General features: G+C 36.3%; 1 protein-coding gene across 3 annotated transcripts in view; it reads left to right on the top strand.

The window, feature by feature from the left end:
- Positions 1-23274, top strand: part of SLC12A2 (solute carrier family 12 member 2) — a 104627-nt gene that overhangs the window by 60037 nt on the left and 21316 nt on the right. For all 3 annotated transcript variants that reach the window (XM_036072325.2, XM_036072324.2, XM_078067555.1), the window contains exons 11-17: positions 4158-4265; positions 5317-5440; positions 6551-6652; positions 8016-8171; positions 9458-9557; positions 13947-14058; positions 15832-15972. In XM_036072325.2, the coding sequence (XP_035928218.1) occupies positions 4158-4265; positions 5317-5440; positions 6551-6652; positions 8016-8171; positions 9458-9557; positions 13947-14058; positions 15832-15972 (843 nt within the window). The remainder of the gene's footprint in view (positions 1-4157; positions 4266-5316; positions 5441-6550; positions 6653-8015; positions 8172-9457; positions 9558-13946; positions 14059-15831; positions 15973-23274) is intronic.

Below are 23274 nucleotides of genomic sequence, written 5' to 3'. Positions count from 1 at the left end.
CAAGGAGACCAGTTCCATGAAGATTTTCTAAACTACAGGTCATCAACACACACACACACACACACACACACACACACACACACACACACACACACACACACCCACCCACCCACCCACCCACCCACCCCTTCCGTACGGAATCTTACCATTCATTTTACTTGCCACTTTTCTACCTTTTATCGGACTTTTGACAGGTCAACACACACACACACACACACACACACCCCTTCCGTACGGAATCTTACCATTCATTTTACTTGCCACTTTTCTACCTTTTATCGGACTTTTGTCTTTTCTCCCCTTTACTAGAGAGAAGACCTGTGTTTTTGTTATCTTTGTTTCCACTTTGTATTCTGGACAACACTGGTGTTACCATTATTTACATTCATTATCATTGTCCTTACTACTCATATTTTATCATTAAATGGTGGAAAATGCAGAGGTTACCAAGTAGGGTAAATATATAACTAGAAAACAGGAAACTTGGCAATTTCTAGAAGCATAGTATTTCGAGATGCTAAGCATGGAACATTATTTACCTCAATTCGTGGAAGAAGAGATGATGTAATGGAAGAAGAGAAAATGGAATTTTTCCCCAAAACATGACAGATGAAAAGTCACAGTTATGTATAATGCTTGTGGTGTGTGTTTTGCCTTAATCCAGCAGTGTATCATATTTTCTGTTCCTTGCTTTCTCTCTTCATTTATCTCCTGTCTTTGCACTTATCTTTGAAGTCATTATAGACAGGCACAGAATTTTGTGTTTGATAAGTATATATAGCAGAAATCAAGTCTGCTCATTTTTTTTAATTTTTTTATTATTATGTTAATCCCCATACATTACATCATTAGTTTTCGATATAGTGTTCCATGATTCATTGTTTGTGCATAACACCCAGTGCTCCATGCAGAACGTGCCCTCCTCAATACCCATCACCAGGCTAACCCATCCTCCCACCCCCCTCCCCTCTAAAACCCTCAGTTTGTTTTTCAGAGTCCATCGTCTCTCATGGTTCTTCTCCCCCTCCGATTTCCCCCCCTTCATTCTTCCCCTCCTGCTACATTCTTCTTCTTCTTTTTTTTTTCTTTCTTAACATATATTGCATTATTTGTTTCAGAGGGACAGATCTGAGATTCAACAGTCTTGCACAATTCACAGCGCTTACCAGAGCACATACCCTCCCCAGTGTCCATCACCCAGTCACCCCATCCCTCCCACCCCACCCCCCACTCCAGCAACCCTCAGTTTGTTTCCTGAGATTAAGAATTCCTCATATCAATGAGGTCATATGATACATGTCTTTCTCTGTTTGACTTATTTCGCTCAGCATAATACCCTCCAGTTCCATCCACGTCGTTGCAAATGGCAAGATCTCATTCCTTTTGATGGCTGCATAATATTCCATTGTATATATATACCACATCTTCTTTATCCGTTCATCTGTTGATGGACATCTTGGCTCTTTCCACAGTTTGGCTATTGTGGACATTGCTGCTATAAACATCGGGGTGCACGTACCCTTTCGGATCCCTACTTTTGTATCTTTGGGGTACCCAGTAGTGCAATTGCTGGATCATATGGTAGCTGTATTTTCAACTTTTTGAGGAACCTCCACACTGTTTTCCAGAGTGGCTGCACCAGCTTGCATTCCCACCAGCAGTGTAGGAGGGTTCCCCTTTCTCTGCATCCCCGCCAACATCTGTCATTTCCTGACTTGTTAATTTTAGCCATTCTGACTGGTGTGAGGTGGTATCTCATTGAGGTTTTGATTTGGATTTCCCTGATGCCGAAGTCTGCTCATTTTTTATCTTGGTCCATCTTATATGTCTTTTATAATCTCCTTCCCTAAGACAGGATTGGCAATTCTGATCTAGTATTAATAGCTCTGTAATACAGTGATTGTGAAAAACACATGGCATATACCAAACCAAATTGTTACTAAAGGGCTGAATAGAAAATGATCTTTTCAAGATTTTTTTTCTCCTTGAAATGCTCAGAGAGGATAATACTAAGGTTCATTAAAACACTTTAGTGTAGTCTTCATTTTTAACACTGGATCTTTTGAAAGATACAGGGGGAGATACTTAAATGAAACAAGGTGGAATTATGTACACTTGTAGCCAGATTGATGCACTATGGCCAGGGATTATGCTTATAGTTAACTTTACATCTGGTTTAAAGTATAAAGTTACAGTCAAGTGTATAATAGTCACTAACACCTTAAAACCATATTTCCTTTATCTCCTTGGTGTCAGTTGGCACATTGTCTTGGTCCATATAAATGAAAAGTAGGGATGCCTGGGTAGCTTGGTCGGTTAAGTTTCCAACTCTTGATTTTGGCTCAGGTCATGATCTCAGAGTCGTGAGATGGAGCCGGCTTAAGATGGAGGCTGCTTAAGATTCTCTTTCTCCCTCTCCCACTCTCCCCACTTGGGCACGCACGTGCTCTCTCTCTCTCTCAAATAAGTAATCTTAAAATATATGTATAATATATATTTATGAATACTATACATATATATTTAGGAATTTTATATATATACGTATATAGGAAGTAAATCTCCTGAGGAAGGAAGGAATTTAGGTGATGGTCACTGTTCACTACTGGTGAAATTTATAATGGGTGGGTCAAGTTGACAGTACCTGAATCCACCAGACATATTTTCCACCTCAATTTTATTTTTTCACAGTTTTCAAAAATGTGAAGGGACAGTGCAGTGAATACCTGTATACCTACCCCTTCACTTAAATTTACTATTTGTTTATATTTTACCCCTTTGCTTTATCTTTGTATATATATATATTCTTTTATCTCACTTAAGCAATTTAATGTTGACAGAATACTGTTATCAAAATGTATATTCCATCTTCATCTTTCCCCAGTTGTTTCAGTAATGTCCCTTTCAGCTATTTTTCTTAGATCCAAGATACAATCTAGGTCATGCATGGCATTTAGTTATTATTTTAAAATCCTTTAATCTAGGACTTTCTAGCCTGCCTGTTTTAATCTTCTAGGACATTGATATTTTAAAGAGTCCAGGCAAGTTACTTTGCATTTTGCTCCTCAGTTTGGAGCTGGTTAGCTGGTTGTCGTCTCATGATCTAAGTGATCAATTCATTTTTTTAAAACTTCATTAGGGAAATATTTGAACATGTGCAAAGATCGAAAAGCAGTGTAATGTACCTAGCATATCAAGCACAATCACCAATGCTTGGCTGACTTTATTTTATTTATAACTTCCTACTTCCCAGATTATTTAAAGACCAATCATAGATCATTTCAGGTAGAAATATTTCCACATTTGGCTCTAATATTTAAGGTCTCTTTTTAAAAAGAAAAAACATAACCACAGTACAAATCTACTACCTTAATGTCAAAAAACAAAAACAAAAAAACAGGAAGAAAGAACCTACCTGACAGAAGTGTATTGTACCATCTTGAAATATTCCTGCCAGAAAACTTGTATTTCAGTCTGATGACCTGTCTCGGACTATCAGTTGACTAGAAATACGGAAGTGAGAGCAGCGGGTTAAATAACAGAAGTTGGAGGTGCAGTCAGCAAAATCCAGAGCGTGAGGCTTCTATAGGACAATGACCTAAAAGTAATAAAATGTAAAGGAAACAGTGAACCTGTGGATTGAAAAAGACTTAAGAGACATATCAACCAAATTTAATGTGGAGTCCCTTTGTGGATCCTGATTTAAACAAACTATTTAAAAAGGTAAGAAAAGATGGACAGCTTGGGGGAATTTGAATGCTGATAGGATATTTGGTGATGTTAAGGAATTACTTTTCAAACTGTTAATAGTGGCTTTGCAGTTAGGATTTTTTAAAGTGCTTACGCTTTAGAGGTACATACTGAAACTTTTATGCATTAAGTGATATCTGGGGTTTGACTCACAATGACGTGGGGATTGGTTCATTATGCTATTCTCTCTGCCATTGTATGTCTTTGAAATTTTACCAAATAAAAAGATTGAAGGTGAGGGTTCGTGGTAAATCTGTTGCAGAAATTTGTAATGCATAGAGCTATTATTCCTGTTCATTATTATCATATTTCCCTGATATTGGTCTCCTTCATTAGCATAATAAAAGATGTATTGTGAGTTTTTTGAGTGGTTTGTAAGACTTAATTTTCCATTTTTGTCCCTTTTTAAGGTAATGAGCATGGTGTCAGGATTTGCACCATTAATTTCTGCTGGTATCTTTTCAGCCACTCTTTCTTCTGCATTAGCATCCCTTGTGAGTGCTCCCAAAATATTTCAGGTAGGTATTTTCACATTACAGGCTTTCCTGAAGGGGAATTTATGGTAATACATTTCATTTTGGGATTGTTAATTTTTTCAGATTATTTGTTTACCTCATAGGTGTTTATGATTTATACACATGTATCTCAAGCCAGATATGTTTAACTTTGTGTGTTTGAATGTGAATGTTTCTGTTTATATAAACTCTAGTGCATTTACCTACTGTCAGGGTGTAGTCCTTGAGTTGTCTTTCTGGAAGTGGTGATGGATTTTTGCTTTTTTCGACACATTCTCGTTGCTCAAAGTTTTCTAATGTCTTACCAAGAATAAGGAATGCATTCCAAGCATAAATCAGAAAAATTAAAGGATCTTGTCCCTCTTAGCATGATGTCAGTCTTTATGTTTTACTTTACAAATATTTCAATGCCTACCATATGCCACACGTTGTGTTAACTACTCAGGGTAGAAAGATGAATAAGGTAGACATTATCTCCCTTTAATGAGCATTAGATAAACAGCTGATACTGAATAGGAAGTACTTTTTATTACTGAGTCCAAAAATGAAATGTTGATTCTGCAGCCTTGTTCTTAATATTATAGTTGTAGGCAGTGAGTACAGTAAATGTAGAATATATTTCTTAAAACAATTTTTAGTAAAGTTTTAACAAAAGTGGTTAAGTTTATAATTAGGATTTTTATCTGCTTTAAATCTAGGATTCAGACTTTTTTCTTAATGTAGGTCATACTTATGTCATACTTACCAAGTGTTCACATTTCTTTTATTCATGTACATGCTTCTCTGATTTTTTTATTTTCCCGAAAGAATTTCAATATGAAGTGGGGTTAAGCAGATAAAAACTTCAGTGGTATTCTGAACCAACTACCTTTTGATGCTTGAAATATTTGGTCTCCTTTATAGATTGTAGGTAAAGCAGTATGATATGGGGGAAGAAAGAGGAACAAGAGTTAGAAACTTGTGTTCTATTCCTGAGTAACCTATTAAAACTGTAAGGAAATCTGTATGTCTAACTGTGTTACATTTCCTTCTAATATTTACGTTTCTTCCCTAGGCTCTTTGTAAGGACAACATCTACCCAGCTTTCCAAATGTTTGCTAAAGGTTATGGGAAAAATAATGAACCTCTTCGTGGCTACGTCTTAACATTCTTAATTGCCCTTGGATTCATCTTAATTGGTTAGTCATATAAATGATGTGCTAATACAGATTTTGGAGTATTTACAGTATTAGCTCTAAACATTGAATTAATTATAAACAAAACCTTACTTTGCCTAGTAAACAAAGTTAGTTTCTTTGTGGTCAATTTAAAGAATATATAGAAAGTACTGCAAATAAAAGTGCTCAGTACATATTTGCTGAAATTACTATCGTCATTAAATCCTCATGAGAGGGAACTCCTAGGTTCTTGTCCCTGAAGCAAATGAGATAATAGCATAAGGCAAAGGATTTCAGTGCCCCCTCCTGAAGGTACGGCCTTCACTGAGCCTCTTTTTGGCACTTTAGCCTCTGATCGCAAGTGAGCTAATGAGTCTTCCACTGCTAAAGATGACAGTGGGCTTTTATTAAATGTCTGATGATACCACATGTGTGGAAACTCTCATGTAATGCTGCTAGGTATCTATTTGGTAAGGCTACCTTGGGAGAACAAATTAGCAATGTTGAATAAGGTTTCTCACAATCCAGCAATTCTCTTTAGGAGTATTTACCCTAAAGAAACTTGAATATATAACCAAAGAGCCATATGCAAGCATGTTTTTAGTGTCATTAATTACAATAGTGAAAAATGGAAGCAACCTGAATACCTACTAACAGAAGAATGAAACTGCAGAATAATACTCAGGAGTAAAAAAAATTATTAAAATTGATTTTCATATATCAATATGAATGAATCTCCAATATAATAAATGTATCAGATCAAATTGCAGAATAATAAATATAAATATAGTGTGATATTATTTGTCTAACTTTTAAAATACCCAAAACGGGACTACCTAATAATTATGTTTGTGGACTATATATGTTTTTAGTAAAACCATATAATATCATTGGAAAAAGTACACCAACTTTGGAAGAATGAGGTATAAAGGGTTTCAACTATGGACCTAAGGTTTGATTCCTGAAAAGTAAAGTATACAAACTATCTGACAAAGTATAAGTATTCATTAAGTCTGAATGGTGGAAAAGGGGGTATTCCTAAGGCTGTCATCTAAAGGTTTAAAATAATTTCATTTTTTAAAAAGTCAAAAAGTAATGTGTCAGTAAATATACCTCATGTTTCTTTTGCAGCTGAGCTGAATGTTATTGCTCCAATTATCTCTAACTTCTTCCTTGCATCGTATGCATTGATCAATTTTTCGGTGTTCCATGCATCACTTGCAAAATCTCCAGGTGATTTTCCATTTTTAAAAAATTTTGTAAATGCACTAATGTCTTTGATTTTAGGGAAAACAAGACTTTAACATGTTTTAAAAGATGGGTATTGTGAGTGTTTAGCCCATTAATGCTCAGTCAGCTCTTACAGTTGAGTCAAATTAACTGAGTTTTCAAAGATCTCTTTATCATGATGTTTCCCCGTAATGTACTGTTTCTTGTCTTAGAAGCGTGTAAGAGTGTTAATCTCAAATTTTGACTAACACTTTGAAAGAATTATTGTGCTTTTCTTTCCCTGTTTTTATTTATTTAGCTGCTTTCTGTTTCAAGTTCTGAGAACATTATTTTGGTATAGCTAACCTGCCCAGATGAATATTTTCAACACAATAAGTTTGCAGACTTCTATTATAAAGGGTCTCCTGCAACTGGAGAAGTGCCTCATATACTTTTATTGAGGGGTTTTTGTTATTAATCATAACAGTTGGACATCAGGGAAAGAATTGAAGGAGCAAAAAGCACTTTTCCTTCTAAGGACCCAAAGCGTCTCAGAACTTTAAGAATATAAATTTCAGAGGTGTCTTTGTGGCTATGAAGGGCAGCACAAGGGATGCTTGTACTGGCCTCTTATCTTGGCTGTATTAATAACAATATCCTGGTTGTGATATTATAGTATCATTTTGCAAGATGTTATCATTGAGGGAAATTAGGTAAAAGGTTCCCCAGAATTTCTCTGAATTCTTTCTCATAACTTTGTGTGAAATTTAATTTAAAAAAAGAATATAAAATATATTAAATTATGATTTAAAAATATTTTTTGGCTATGGAATGAAAACTTTAAAACATGGTCTTCAGCATTTTTTTAGAGTGAGCTTAATTCTTAAATACTTCACTGAAGGTAAGTTTCTATACTCAACTGTTAATTTTTCTAGCAGGTTGATCAACTTCTAACAATTTTCAAGAACACTCTGTTTGAACTCTTCTGTATATTCATTAGAATATGGGTATGTCTTACACTAAAAATCCAGAACATAAAACCACACTACTAAGGGCTGTATTTGAAAACTTCTTTCAATCTTCTGTAGTTTTTAACCATTCATTAAGATACGCTGATTTAAACTTTTTTTTTTTTTTATGAAGAGTTTATTGAATACAGAAACTAGTAACATAGAATAAAACAGAAGTAAATAGATGGGCTCTCTTCATGGCCTTCAGAAATTGTGCTCAGTAATGCTCTATGACTTTACTGTCGTACATTAGCCTTATACTTCTTGTTTAAAGCAACCACAGAGAAAGTCATTTTGTGCATACATATGTATCATTGCCTAAAGCAGATAAGGTCTTTGAGTGACTTTGATGTCTCTATTTTATTTGTGACTGTTAGGGTGGCGTCCTGCATTCAAATACTACAACATGTGGATATCACTTCTTGGAGCGATTCTTTGTTGCATAGTGATGTTCGTTATTAACTGGTGGGCTGCGTTGCTAACATATGTAATAGTCCTTGGGCTGTATATTTATGTTACCTACAAAAAACCAGGTCAGTAGTTTTTTACATTTATTATGTAGATTTTTTATGTATATTCAAGCTAGAAAATATCTAGAAGTTCTTTGTGGCTTTTCATATCTAAACATCATCTTTTGTGTGCTTGAAAGGTGCTTTGTAAAACCTAAAATACCTCATTTCCAAATACATGTAGTTTTAGTGAAAATAATTACCACAGGGCTTTATTCTCTGGAATTCCTACTTACCCATAAATTAGATTTAACTAATCCTACTTGCAGAAAAATGACAAATTTGTATTATTCACATGTCACTGGCCTCAATATACTTTAAAATTTTCTTTGAAAGGGTTAGACTTAGTGAAATAGCTGTTGTAGTAGCTGTTAGCCTGAGGAACATGTGTATTACTGCTGCCGTCTTAGCACCCACTGTGTAGTAAGTACCACAGAACTTACGGTATACTAGAAGGACGTAGTATCTTCCCTAATTTGACAAAGGTATTTTTAGCTGGAAAACAGTTAAAGATTACCCAGAAGGTGTCACACTGGTAACTATTGGGTGTATCTCCACAGAAGACAATGATACTCGGGTATGTTGGGATTGATCCAGTATAGTATGGTGACCTCTAACTCTGAGGGAAGAACCAGTGAAAAAGGTTTAACAAGTTTGGGCCCCAGAAGGAATAGTTTAGGAAGAAATTACAAGAGTGGTTGCAGTGTAGTCATGTGAAACTGTGAGGAAACATTTTGTAATCCAGATATGACACACTGAGGTTTTGGATAAGAGTGCGGGCCTTAGAAATAAAATGGACAAAGAAGGTAATGTTTTAACCATCTTAGAAACAATTATTTCTCTAAAATAACAAATGTCTAAAATAATATTTGGTGCCCAGGCTGTTTATTCAATACAGAGTGAAATTTGCCTGTTCAAATAACTTAACTGTTAAGCACTATAAATGGTACTTTCAGAGTTTTGAAATCTTTCAGTCAGAGAGCTGCCTCTTTCCCGTTAGACCTCTGCCTATATAAACAATAATTTTAAAATTATTTGTGGAACTTTGTGAGTTGCATGCACAGCATGTCTGCAGCCCTGTCACCTTCGTTTTTTGTACATTTTGCTTTAAGAGCAATTACAGTTCAGATTAGCATTTTCATAGTGTCATGCTATGGACTTGGAACTATTGAAAGTTCTGAGTACATTGGTTTATTTTAGCAATTGATTTTTTAAATATGAAAGCACTGTTTACTTCTCTGTGTCTCAAATTGGTTATTGATTGTTGGTTAATATTGGTGTGTTGCTGCATGAACACTGTCTTCCCACAGATGTGAACTGGGGATCCTCTACACAAGCTTTGACTTACCTGAGCGCACTACAGCATTCGATTCGTCTTTCAGGAGTGGAAGACCATGTGAAAAACTTTAGGTGAGCAGGAAGGTAACATAGAATCGTTGGTCGTAGGTGGCAGTCAGGTCTTTACTTACCATTCAGTAGTATGCTGCTATTTCATGAGAAGTTTCCTGAAAGCATAGATTATTGTTTTTTGTTTTGGTTGGACTTTGGTTGGACAGTTTATTCAAAAACAAGGATGAGATTTCTTATCAAAAGTTGACAAAGAGGTGAATTATCTAACTTACCAAAATGTTATGAGAGTGAAAGTGTTCAAAGTCTCCCATTTGAAGGCTTTTAAGTGTCAGCCCTCATGAAGTGAACAGTTTCTTCCCCCTGTGGCCATTGAAGTTCTGTAAGTATTGTATACCTACTAAGTAGAGGCAAAGTTAATTTGCCATCAGTAAAAACCTTTTGCTTTGCTTTGTCATAGGAATGGGAACATTGAAAAGATATATTTTAGCTTTTTAAATCTTTATCAGAATTACACACAAACATAGTTGAGAGAGGAAAAACTTGGGTTCGTCATGAAAATCCACAGTTGCCCAACTTCTTGTGTCCCTCTTTGTGACATACCACAGGCCGCCGCTTCGAACTCTTCGCTGATTCATTTAGTAATTACTTGATATTCCCAGACATCATGGTGGTTTTGCTCTACTTTGGATGTTTTAGGCCTTATCTCTTAATGTCCTTCCTTCATCCACATATGGTGGCTCACGCATGCACTCTTCCCTTTATCCCATCCTCACAGTATCTTTTATGTCATTATTTTGATTAGGCCGTACTTCATATTTATGTTTTTATAACGTTTTAAAATGATTCCCAGCTGAGCCATGTAGTAAATTACGATTGCTTTTTCTTTCCTGTACAGCCTTCTTGTTTCCTCTGGAGCCATTTTTTCTTTCTTTCTTTCTTTCTTTCTTAACTTAATATGTATCACCATCTCATCCTTCACCAAACTTAGCAAAAGATGTTGTTTTCTGAGCTTCGTAGTTTCTGTTTCTTTGAAGTGTCTTTCTCACTCTTTCCTGTTTCTTTAACTTGGGTTCTTAGATTTAGCCTTGTCTGAAGTAATTGTGGTCCTTGGCCCGGGAGACTCTGCACTGGTAGGTGGGGCTTGTCAGTGAAGCCCTTCATGTAGATTAATATGGCTTGACTGGTTCTTTGAGAAATTTTTGAGAAATTTAAGTCATCTTGAAGACTTTCTTTTTTTGATATGATTAGATTGCCCAGAAAGGAGTATTTTAATATTCTGCTTGTTGATAAAAGTCCTGGCTACCAGAGTTCTTAGGTGGGAAAGGAGGTCGGGAATCTCTGGATTCAGTGTGTAAATGTTTTCTCACTCTCCCCTGATGAAAGTAGCTGTTTTTGCCCTTAGGTGTTGCTGGTGTCTCACAGACCAGAAGCCGCCTTCTTTTTTTTTTTTTTTAATTAAAAAAAATGCTTTTAATTGAAGTATAGTTGACATATAATACTGAATTAGTTTTAGAGTCACCGGGCTGGCTCAGTGGGTAGAGCATGATCTCAGGATCATGAGTTCAAGCCCCATGTTGGGCATAGAGTTTACTTAAAAAAAATAATAAAAAATTTTTTTAAAAATTTTAAAAATCTAAATTAGCTTAAGGTATACTACATAGTGATTTAACCATTATATACATGATGAAATGCTCACCATGAGAAGTGTATTATAGTATTATCAACTATTCCCGGTGCTATACTTTCATCCCCAGGACTTAACATTATAACTGGAAGTTTGTACCTCTTAGTCCCTTTCACGCATTTTGCTCATCTCCCCAATCCCCTTCCCTTTGGTGACCATCAGTTTGTTTATATTTATGCATCTGTTTCTCTTTTTGTTGTTGTTGTACTAGTTTGTTCTCTGAGTCTGTTTCTCCCTTTGTTGCTGTTTGTTTTATTTTTTAGACTCCACATGTAAGTGAAATCATATGGTATTTGTCTTTGTCTGGCTTATCTTCCTTAGTATAATACCCTCTAGGTTCATTCATGTTGTCGCAAATGGCAAGATTTCATTATTTTTTATGAACAAGTAATATTCTGTTGTGTGTGTGTGTGTGTGTATATATATATATATACACACCACATATTTTTCATTCATTTGTCTATCACTGAATACTTAGGTTTCTTCCATATCTTGACTATTGTAAACCACATTGCAATAAACATAAGGGTGCATTTATCTTTCTCAATCAGTGTTTTCATTTTCCTCATGTAAATACCCAATAGTGAAATTACTGGATCCTATGGTACTTCTCTCTTTAAGAATGTTTTGAGGAACCTCCATACTGTTTTCCATAGTGGCTGCATCAGTTTACATTCCCCAAACACCAGTGCATGAGGGCTCCCTTTGCTCCACATCCTCACTTACTTTTTGTCTTTTTGGTACTAGCCATTCTGAGTATTACGAGGTGATACCTTATTGTGGTTTTGAGGCCCTTTCTGGCAAATAAGCCCTAGCCTAACAGAATTGGGGAAGGACAGAGATACTTGTTCATCATAGTGATGGAAATGATTTGGTTCTATCTAGTGTTTTCTTGTGCAGAGTTTAAACCACTGTTTCTTACTTTGGTCTCTTTAATACATGGCCCTTTCCTCTTCCAGAAGCACCTATTACATCTAACTTACAGGCATTTTGGTGATTTTTTTTTTTAGGCATGAAATCAGGTAGCTTCACAGCTTTCTCATTGGCTTTATGATTTAGCCTCTTCCTGATTTGTCATATCCTTTCTTGTTCTTCCATCTGCTTTCTGGCTTTCAGTATTTCCATACTACTGTGTTTTCTCCTGTTCATATTTTTGTGGGTTTTATGCCTTAAAAATCCCATCATATGATGGCATTTTTTGAGGAAGGAGTTAAAATGAAACAGATGTTTACACTCTGTCATCGTTACTCATTGTCATCTCTAATATATTTCATACCATACTTTTTTGGCATGATACAACTATACCAAATTAAGCCTTTGTGGTATATTTACCATTTAGTAAAGATAGGGACTACAAGTTATTTAACTGTAGTATAGGTTATGTTAAAGTGTACGTTAAACTACCGTTAAAACAAAAGCTGAATTATGCACTGGTTCTACGAGATGGACATCACCGTTACGTGTGGATGGTTTATGGCGGGCGGATTTGCTGCATTTGCTCACATTCCCTGTATCTTGTCAGTCTGCCATTTCCTAGCAGGTGTTTTTGTCCATGTGGTCAAAGTCATCCCCACATCCATGGCATAGCTTACAGGAAAGGGAAACAAAGTGTGGAGGGTAGCCAGCTTCCTTTTTAGAGGAAATGGGCTGTAAGTCGCTCAGAGGGTCAGTTGTAAGCTACCAGGCAGGCTAGGAATTATGTAATTTCTACGTGGGGAGCTGTTTAACCTGCTAAAGCGTACATGGGGAGGCTAAGCAGTCTGGGCCATAGAGGATGATGTCATGTTGGATTCCCCCAAAGCCATTCTCCCAGACAGGACTGGTTTTTCAGGTAGCTTGCTAAAATTCTGAATAGGTTAGTTTTTGTTTTGTTCTGTTTTTTATGGTCTTTATTCAAGTTTTCATGCTTATTTTATGATGTTAGGAACTACCCTAACAATTTAGTGGTTAAGTCAAATTTTAGTTTACTTTTTGTTAAAGTTTATTTTAATTATATAAAGTCTTGTTTTAAAGAATTTTTGGTAATGTTTGAACTTATAAAGTGGATACTCAAATATTTTTTCAGAAAATAACATTGATCTCCATTTCTAGTCAGCTAAATCAAGAGTTAAGAATATGTGAAAGTCATGCCACTATCTTGTGTCTATAAAGGCAATTGAATTTAGTTTTGATTTTCACCATAATTAATTAGAATTAAAACTTTTACTTCAAATAGAAACCTTCACATCAACTGTAATGATTTTACTGATATGACAGTTGCCATTAAAATTAAGCTAGATTAGAGAGAGCTGATATTATGAAGTAGAAATCACTATGATGTGATCAAGCCAAGAAGGAAGGTGACCTGTGTGTACATGAAGAGAAGGCCATGCTCTTAGGAAGTTTTGTGAACTCTGTGAAAGAACTGGAATATTTATTACCTTTAGAAGATGAAAAGATGTTTACATATATTTAATATATTTTAACTATTATGTGTCTTCCTGTAATACCTACCAGAATCTTGATGTATAATATTACGTATTATTTTAGAAGGACATTTTGCATGATGTTAGGTCCAAGAAGTTTTTGTTTCTGCGTTTCTCATATACTAAGAAACCCTGGTTAAAAGTCCTCTTCTTTTGAGAATCCTGTGGCCTACGTCCTGAGGACAGTTGCATAAAGGAGATTCTAGTGTAATAATACATTCTTAAGAGAAGCAACTTAAAAACGTCCATGTTACCAAAAATCTAAACTTCTCTTTGTTTTATTTTTTAATCTTAAATTAGGCCACAGTGTCTTGTTATGACAGGTGCTCCAAACTCACGCCCAGCTTTACTTCATCTTGTTCATGATTTCACAAAAAATGTTGGTTTGATGATCTGTAGTCATGTACATATGGTAAGTGTTTGTATTGTTTTTTTTATATTAAAACATTTTTTGCTCTGTGTGTATAATTTGTAATTTGTGGGGCTTTCTAGGTATGAAACGATTTGACAAGATCTATCTGTTGAGTTTGTTCGGGGTTTTTTTTAAGTTAGTTATTTTCTTCAAAATATTATCGCCTCTATACTGTCTCAAAACTTCATTTTAGAAAAGATTTTAGAATTTTAAATCTTCGTTCTTTTTCTTATTTATTATGAGATTTTACCAAACTATATTCCTCTTATAGAATGGTTTGGCTAAGAAAAGTAGCTTCTTGATAACTAAGGAATCTAGATGATATACAGTGTGTGTATTTTCTTACTAATATTTCTCATACTGTTCTGAGAACACTGGGAACATTTACTACCCAAAGAAAAAAGAGGTTCGAGGAGGTAGATGAATGGTGATAAATATCTAGCACCTAGTACATAAGAAGAGCAGAGTAAATGCTGAATTTCCAAGTTTGAACACTGTTAATTGCCTGTTCATTTGTGTTTTAACCATGAGTACTAACATTACTAAAAATAGTGGTAAGCGTCTGCCTTCGGCTCAGGTCATGATCTCGGGGTCCTGGGATCGAGCCCCGCATCAGGCTCCCTGCTCCTTAGGAAGCCTGCTTCTCCCTCTCCCACTCCCCCTGCTTGTGTTCCCTCTCTCGCTGTGTCTCTCTCTGTCAAATAAATAAATAAAATCTTTAAAGAAAAGTAGTGGTAAACATTTCACCCAAAAGTAGTTTTCTATTTTTGGCATCTTGGCTATTGAAAAGAATTGCTAGATGATGGGTCACCTGGTCTGCATGAGAAATTGGAGTATTTGTCAGATTAGCTTTTGTCCCAAACTGTTTTGTTCATCTCATTAGAAATGTGTGTTGGATGCTCCATGTCTCAGCTCCTGCTAGAGTTGATCTTCCGCTTGTATAGTCACAAAGTCAAAGTTGCATCTGGCCAAGAACATGGACAGACTGGCCCTGGGTCCCCCATAGGACTGGTAGAGTTTTTCAGTTTGTTTGCAAGTTGATCAGTTCAGGTTGGGGTTTTGACCACAGGAAATTACAAATGGGGCAATTTTCCTACCAGGAAAAACAAACTGTATTTGTCCTTTACTTTTTCACAAACAATTAAGGCGTACTTTTAAACCTACTTTTAGATTTTTGCTTTATATACATTTGCATATAACACATTTTATGTGTTGCTTGCAAGGATCAAAATAGAATTGCAAGTTGAAAATCTCATTTCCTTAATTCTGTTCTTCATCATTTAACAGAAGTATGAAGAAAAAAAATGCATTTATATTTTACAGCAAACTTGCATTTTCAGTGATATTTTCAGGTTCCTGAGAATTAATAACTCAGACATTGGGGACAAATGAAAAATAAGCTGGGAAACTTTTTGTAGAAAAACAGAAGGCTCTTATTTTTCTCCATGTGATCTCTTCTCCATTTTCAATAAATTCTAATTTCGCTCATTTACTTAGTGTATTGAAAACTTCCTATTTATATTTCAGTATGTATTTCTTCATCTTCTTTTCTCCCTTTCTGTGCTGCCTCCTGTGCCTTAACTGTTCCATCAGCCCTATCTTGTCATAATCTACATAAAGAATTCGTTGACATGAAAATGAAGTGTTGTTGTCCTACTTCTTTCCCATCCCCAAGGTGTAGGCACCTTGTTTAAGCTAGTGTAATGGTGATTTTCTTAAGCGTGGACTGCATGATCTTTCAGTTAAAGGCATTATTAATATTCTTCTCCAAAGGGGCCTCGAAGACAAGCCATGAAAGAGATCTCCATTGATCAAGCCAGATATCAGCGGTGGCTTATCAAAAACAAGATGAAGGCTTTTTATGCTCCAGTACATGCAGATGATTTGAGGGAAGGTGCACAGTATTTGATGCAGGTAAATACGTTACGCCTTTCAAATAACAACATTTGAGTTTTGTGTAAGCTTTAAAACCTTTCGCCTTCTAGGTGTCATTCTTCATATTAATAAAAATGATATATCTTTTCAAATATCTTTATTACTACTAAGATTTGTGTAATCTGAGCGTTAAGGAACTATAGAGGTAATGTGCTGTTGGCTGACGGGAAAACCTGTCTGGAAATTACCTCAGCCTGTTTCCCTAAGGTATTTCCCCCTCATTTTCTGCTGCTATACCTCACTGGGTTTTTTTTGTTTCTTGTTTTTTAAGTGTTAAGTAATGGCAGTCCTTATGTAATTTTTTTAAACTTCTAGTTCCTTACTGTATTTTTCACTATTTATTTACTAAACATAGACTTCACTTTCGGTTTTGTGTATGACACAGTAGTTACATGGGATTTGGAATTAGTCCTGGATTTAAATGCTAGCCCTGCCACTTCCTTATTATGAATTTTTGCTGAGCAAGTTACTCAACTTCTCTGAAACTTAATTTCCTCAATCAGCCCTAAAGGTTGTGGGAAGAAATAAATGGACTGAGACAGTATTTGCCATCCTATTTTTTTTTTTTTAAGATTTTATTTATTTATTTGACAGAGAGAGACAGCGAGAGAGGGAACAAAGCAGGGGGAGTGGGAGAAGGAGAAGCAGGCTTCCTGCCGAGCAGGGAGCCCGATGTGGGGTTCGATCCCAGGACCCTGAGATCATGACCTGAGCCGAAGACAGACACTTAATGACTGAGCCACCCGGGTGCCCCTTGCCATCCTATTTTTGTAGGAACCCCTTTCTTCAAAGGAAAGCTTCACTAGAAGGCCATTCACTGTGCTAATTGTGGAGTTGCTTTGTTAAAGCAGAGGTGGGAGGCTCAGGGTGCTGTCATCTGTGCCCCTTCCGTTTGAATGTTTCATGTTTCTCACACTTGACAAGCACAAGGGTAAGAATATCTTAGGTGATCCTCAAGAATAATAAGGGCTGGAAGTGGGCTTTCTTTGGCAGATATAAAGCCTTATCATAAGTTACCATAATTAAGACATAGTGGTATTGAAGTAGTGATAATTAGATTAATGAAACAAAACAGGAGAAAAAGAGCCACTCATATAGGAAATTTAATACATGACTGAGGTAGCATTAAATCCAGGATGGTCTGGGACAATTATCTGTGTAAAAAAATAATGTAACAGATCCTTACAAAGACTACACAAAAACTATTTCCAGATGGATTAAGGAATATGAAAGGCAAATTTTTAAGCTACTAGAAGAAGATACAGAATACTTTTATGACTTGGACTAGGGAAGGATATTTTAAAATGAGACAGAGAAAGTTGAACTATGAAGAAGAGATAAGTTATTCTTTAGTTAAAATTTAGAACTTTGTGCTTCTTAAAACAAAACAAAACAAAACAAAAAACCATGAAAACCCAAAAGGAAGCCAGGGCCAGAGAGACAACATGTTACTAGCAAATGAATATGGCCCAGAATATGTAAAGAAATAGTGTCAATCAGTAAGAGGGGTAAAAAAAGGAGCAAAAATAGAGGAAAAGAAGAGGAGACATAAATGGCAGAAGTAAAAATCAAAACCACAATACACGTGTACTCCATGCTCACTAGACTGACCAGAGTTTGGTCTGCCACTTCCAAGTGCTGGGAGCAGTGAGAGCACTGGGAAATCTCTGCACTGCTGTAATAACATAGATGGATCAACCATTTTGGTCAGCAGCCTGGCAGTGTGCTGCAAATTTGAAACTGTGGGCATCCTAGGATATGCCGTTCTTAACATGTGTACCTTAGAGAAAGTTTTACACGCGTAAAGAAGGTTGTCTGAAACTGCGGAGCGGCACTGTTTGTAGTAGTGACAAAGAACTGGAAGGAACTTCAACAACCATCAGTCACAGTTTTAAAGATCATGGTATAATCATGCAGTGGAATTCCACATAGCAACAGGGATAAACCTCAAAAACAAAAAGCCTTAAGGAGAATAGCAAGCTAAAAGATAGGAACGATATGGAGATGCTGTAAAATTTAAATCTATATAAATTAAAAATGTATACGTATGTATGCCTAAATAATGGAATACATAGTAAAAATACAAAGGGGGCATGAGAAGGAAACATAGGGTGTTTGAAGTGTGTTTGTCATGTTTATTTTCTTTAGGTAGTGGGTATGTGATTGATTATTCACTTTTCTATGCAAAATTTTTATTTTTTCAAGTAAAATCCTACCTCTGGTCATAAGGTTGTTTCTAGTGGGTAAATCTTACTTGCTTTTGTACAATTTATAGGAACATTTCTATTAGCATTTCTTTACTATGTATTTAATAAATGTTATGTTGGAAATGAAGGAAATTACTTCCTTAGAGCAGTGATTCCTAAACTTGAGCGTGCATCAGAAGCACCTGATGGACTTGTTAGAACAGACCGCTGGGCCCCACCTTTGGAATGATTTAGTAGGTCTGCAATGAGTCCTGAGAGTTTGCCGTTCTGTAACTTGACAGGTGCTCCTCATACAGTCCAGGTCCTACATTTCGAGGACCTCTGTCTTTAAGGGTTTCTGTAGTTAAAATGACACTGCTGATGAGAGCTAGGGTCCTTTATCCCCATCACTCTCCTCCAGCTAACATGCTCAACCCAGTGGGTCTTTCAGCAGTAGGGGGCAAAGGTGGGATGCATCGAACAGTGGTATTCTGAGACTGTCCTATAAGCCTGGCATGTACAAGCACTTGACAGAGATGCCCAAGAGGTCGACTTTACTCTAGTGGCAGAGCTATCTGTGTAAAATAAACTTACAAATAGAATTAATCACTGACATCTTGGTGCAAATTGTCACTGGCAGTATTTCTCTTTCCTTCGTATCTTCTGGAAATCTGTTACATAAAACGGCGAATGCCTCTATGTTTGTTAGAGGTTTATAATCTTTGTCAAAATAGTTTTTTGTACGTTGATTTGTTTCTTCAGTGACTTATGTTATAATCCTGGAGATGCTGTTTTTAGATGGTTTTCATAGGCTTTACTATACCTTCCTCTCTAACTTTTCATTTCTGTGTCCCTCATTTATCTAGTTACTAATGATAAGCATTTATTTATCTTTAAATTAGCATTTAAGTATCCAACTTCCACATTAAAACTTGAGATTCACTTTTTTAACAAGAGGCAGTCTTACCAGTAGCTTGCGTATTAAGGAGCCCTTCGGCAGTGACACATTAGCACTGCTGCTGACTCTGTTATGTACTTGGATTTTTCATTTCTTTTTCTTTTTCTTTCTTTTTTTTTTTTCTGTTTTTAATGGCAGGAGCCACTAAACTGTCAATCCAATTTTAAACCTTCATTTCAAAGAGCAAAAACCTATTGTTCTTACTTAAAAATCAGATTACAGAACATGAATGCCCTTTGAATCAAGTGGATCTCATTCAGAGTCTTATTAAAGACATAACTCTACCTTTTTCTGGGACAAAAATAGCCTAGAGGTGTACCCTGTAATATATGCTGAGTGTTTCTGGCACCTTCCCCTTCATCAGCCACATTTTGAGGTAAACAGTAATTTCTTTTAAATTATTCTAAAATAAGTAGACCAAAATAATTTCACATTGCCAATAAGAATATTTGAAATAGGGGCGCCTGGGTGGCTCAGTCGTTAAGCGTCTGCCTTCGGCTCAGGTCATGATCCCAGGGTCCTGGGATCGAGCCCCGCATCGGGCTCCCTGCTCAGTGGGGAGCCTGCTTCTCCCTCTCCCACTCCCCCTGCTTGTGTTCCCTCTCTCACAGTCTCTCTGTGTCAAATAAATAAGTCTTTAAAAAAAAAAAAAAGAATATTTGAAATATAAATTATGTCCAGATTCTACAGCCACATCCTAAATCTGTATTGAGCCACGAAATAATTACTAATGATAATTTAAAGCCATCACTATTAGCTGAACATTTTTTTTTTTTTTTTTTAAAGATTTTATTTATTTATTTGACAGAGAGAGACAGTGAGAGAGGGAACACAAGCAGGCAGAGCAGGAGAGGGAGAAGCAGGCTCCCCGCTGAGCAGAGAGCCCGATGTGGGGCTCGATCCCAGGACCCTGGGATCATGACCTGAGCCGAAGGCAGACGCTTAACGACTGAGCCACCCAGGCACCCCTTAGCTGAACATTTTAACCATCCAGGACATGGAGCCAAACTTTACAAGTTTTCTTTTTCACTGATTTTTAAAGTAATACAAATCTCACAGCAGTACTTAACTACATTTAAATAGATAACCATAATGTTTGGAAATGTTGTTACTTAATAGTGAAATGTAAAAATAAAAGCCATGTACCATTGTGGACGTAAGTGGTTCTTTCTGCTGCAGTAAGAATGGTTAATAATAGGGGCGCCTGGGTGGCTCAGTCGGTTAAGCGTCTGCCTTCGGCTCAGGTCATGATCTCAGGGTCCTGGGATCGAGCCCTATATCGGGCTCCTTACTCAGCTGGGAGTCAGCTTCTCCCTCTGTGCTCTATCCCTCCCTCAAAAAAAAAAAAAATGGTTATGATAATGTCCAGAAAAGTATGATAACAAACTAAAGACATTTCTCCTCAGCAAGTTCTGGTGGAAGGTACACAGAAAACATTGCCGAAGAGTCAAAGAAACAAATAACACAGTAATGTTTGAAACTAGAGATGAGCTTCAAAGGACTGCATTCTGCCTAATTGGTTTCATTTATGGAATTCCATGAAAAACTGATTTTTTATGAACCAATAAAGAAATCTGTTCCAGAGAAGACATATTTTCAGGAATAAATTATTCTTTAAAACACATGATGTTTTATGGAAACTGAAAACATTACTTCTGACTGAATAGCTACTTTGATTAGAATTTACAAAGGATTTAGGGATGAGTGATACATTTGAAATTTTTTGCTCAGTCATTCAAGGGAAAGTGATTGAAATAATGAAGTTGAAACAAGCACAGAGTGCCGCAGGATGTTATTGTTAATTTTATAAAAATAAAACATTTTAATTATAATAAGATTGTGACAAAAGTTTGTGATGAAAAAGAAAATAAAAAGAATAGTAATGACATTATTTTGTGCCATCAAAAAGTTACTGGTTATCTTGTGGCTTAGTTCTTTAAAAAAAAAGCTCTAAAACTTAAAGATGTTTCTTGCTTTTCTTTTACCAGACAAACAAACAAAAACAAAACTGTGTGGTTAGTTGCTATCTTGGTACCTAACAGATAGTTGTAAAAAACAGTCATGATTATTTTTTTTTATCTGTGGGTGGTTTTTATTTTTTTTATTTTTATTTTTATTTTTTTATTTTTTTTAAAGATTTTATTTATTTATTTGACAGAGAGAGAGATAGCGAGAGCAGGAACACAAGCAGGGGGAGTGGGAGAGGGAGAAGCAGGCTTCCCGCCAAGCAGGGAGCCCGATGTGGGACTCGATCCCAGGACCCTGGGATCATGACCTGAGCCGAAGGCAGACGCTTAACGACTGAGCCACCCAGGCGCCCTCTGTGGGTGGTTTTTAATATTGAGTGGGAAAAGAGTCTTATTTTTTGGAAGAAACTTGTGCAGGGAGCGAATGTTTTGAGAATGAATTTAAGTTTTATGTGGTTAAGAATATTTCTAATTATCCCAGGTCCTTAGGACAGTGTCTGACCCATGGTCAGCACTTAATATATACTGGAATTAATTTAATCTTTGCAAAACATGATTTAAGTATGTCATGTTTAAAAACTTGAGTGTGGGGTGCCTGGCTGAGTCAGCTGGTAGAACATGTGGCTTTTGATCTCTGGTTCATGAGTTTGAGCCCCACATTGGAAGTAGAGTTTCCTTAAAAAAAAAGTAAATGTGACCTCACCTCATGCACAAAAATTGACTCAAAATAGATCAGCGATATAGGAGCTAAAACCATAAAACTCTTAGAAGAAAATGTAGAGGTAATTTTTCATGACCTTGGATTTGGCAGTGTATTTTTAGATATGACACCAGAAGCATGAGCAACAAAAGAAAAAAGTAGATAAATTGGACATCATCAAAATTAAAAATTTTCATGCATCAAAGGACATTATCAAGAAAGTGAAAGACACAGAATGGAAGAAAATACTTGTAAATCATACATCTGATGAAGTTTAATATCCAGAATATGTGAACTCCTAAAACAGGAAGAAAAAGACCGACAACCCAGTTAAAAATCCGCTAAGGATTTGAATAAACGTTTCTCCAAGGAAGATCTAAAGATAGCTAATAAGCTCATGAAGAGATGCTCAGTATCCTTAGTCATTAGGGAAATGCATATCAAAATCATAATGAGATAACATTACACTCCCAGGATATCTATAATTTAAAACACCCCTCCTTGCCCCCCCCTCCCCCAACAAGAAATCACAGGTGTTGCCAAGGATGTGGAGAAATTGAAATGTGTGCCTTGCTGGTGGGCTCATAGCATGCTGTAGCTGCTGCGGGAAACAGTTCAGTGGTTCCTCAGCACCGTGTGGAATCTGCATATGACCAGCAATTCTACTCCTTGACATACACTCAAAGAAATTGGAGCAGGGTACCAAAGAGATTGTTATTTTTGTATGCCAGTGTTGATGGCATTTCTCACAGTAGCCAAAAGGTGGAAACAATGTGAGCGTCCATCAACAGATGAATGGATAAACAAAATGTGCTACTCACAAACAGTGGCATATCATTCAGCCACAGAAAAGAATGTAGTTCTGATAGATACTGTAACGTGGATGAACCTGGAAGACATGGTGCTAAATAAACCAGTCACAAGGGACAAACACTGTATGATTGCACTTACATGAAACATTGAGGATAAGCAAATTCAAGTGACAGAAGTATATAAGATGTTACCAGGACCTGGAGGGAGGCAAGAAATAGGTAATTACTTCTTTTATGGTTAGAGAATTTTTGTTTGGGGCTCTGAGAGGGCTTTGCAAATAGATACTGGAGTTCAAAAATCAGTGTGTTTTACCATCTTACAAAAGAAGAGATTCATGGGGTTAGGGGATATGTTAAGCATATTGAATTGCAACTCTTGATGAAGTTGCACAAAAAATATTTTGATGGAAGAGTTGAGGAAGAAAATTAGCTACTTCTCAGGAGAAAGTTGGGCATGATTGGTAGAAGTCAAAATTTAGTGTTGATGTGATTCAGAACTGCAGCCAGTAATGCTTGTCTTCTATTGGGACTTTTGCTTCTGGGTGTTAATGGCTATCGAAATAGCTACCTAAGAATACCACTGTATCATTATGATTTTTATGAAAGATTAGATATATTCTATTATCTTTTTCTTACTAAAAATATAGAAATTTTGGCA

The sequence above is a fragment of the Halichoerus grypus genome, chromosome 2, assembly GCF_964656455.1.
Source record: "Halichoerus grypus chromosome 2, mHalGry1.hap1.1, whole genome shotgun sequence".
Lineage (NCBI taxonomy): Eukaryota > Metazoa > Chordata > Mammalia > Carnivora > Phocidae > Halichoerus > Halichoerus grypus.
The sequence above is the reverse complement of the archived record's forward strand: the minus strand, read 5'-3'. Positions and strand labels throughout refer to the sequence as shown.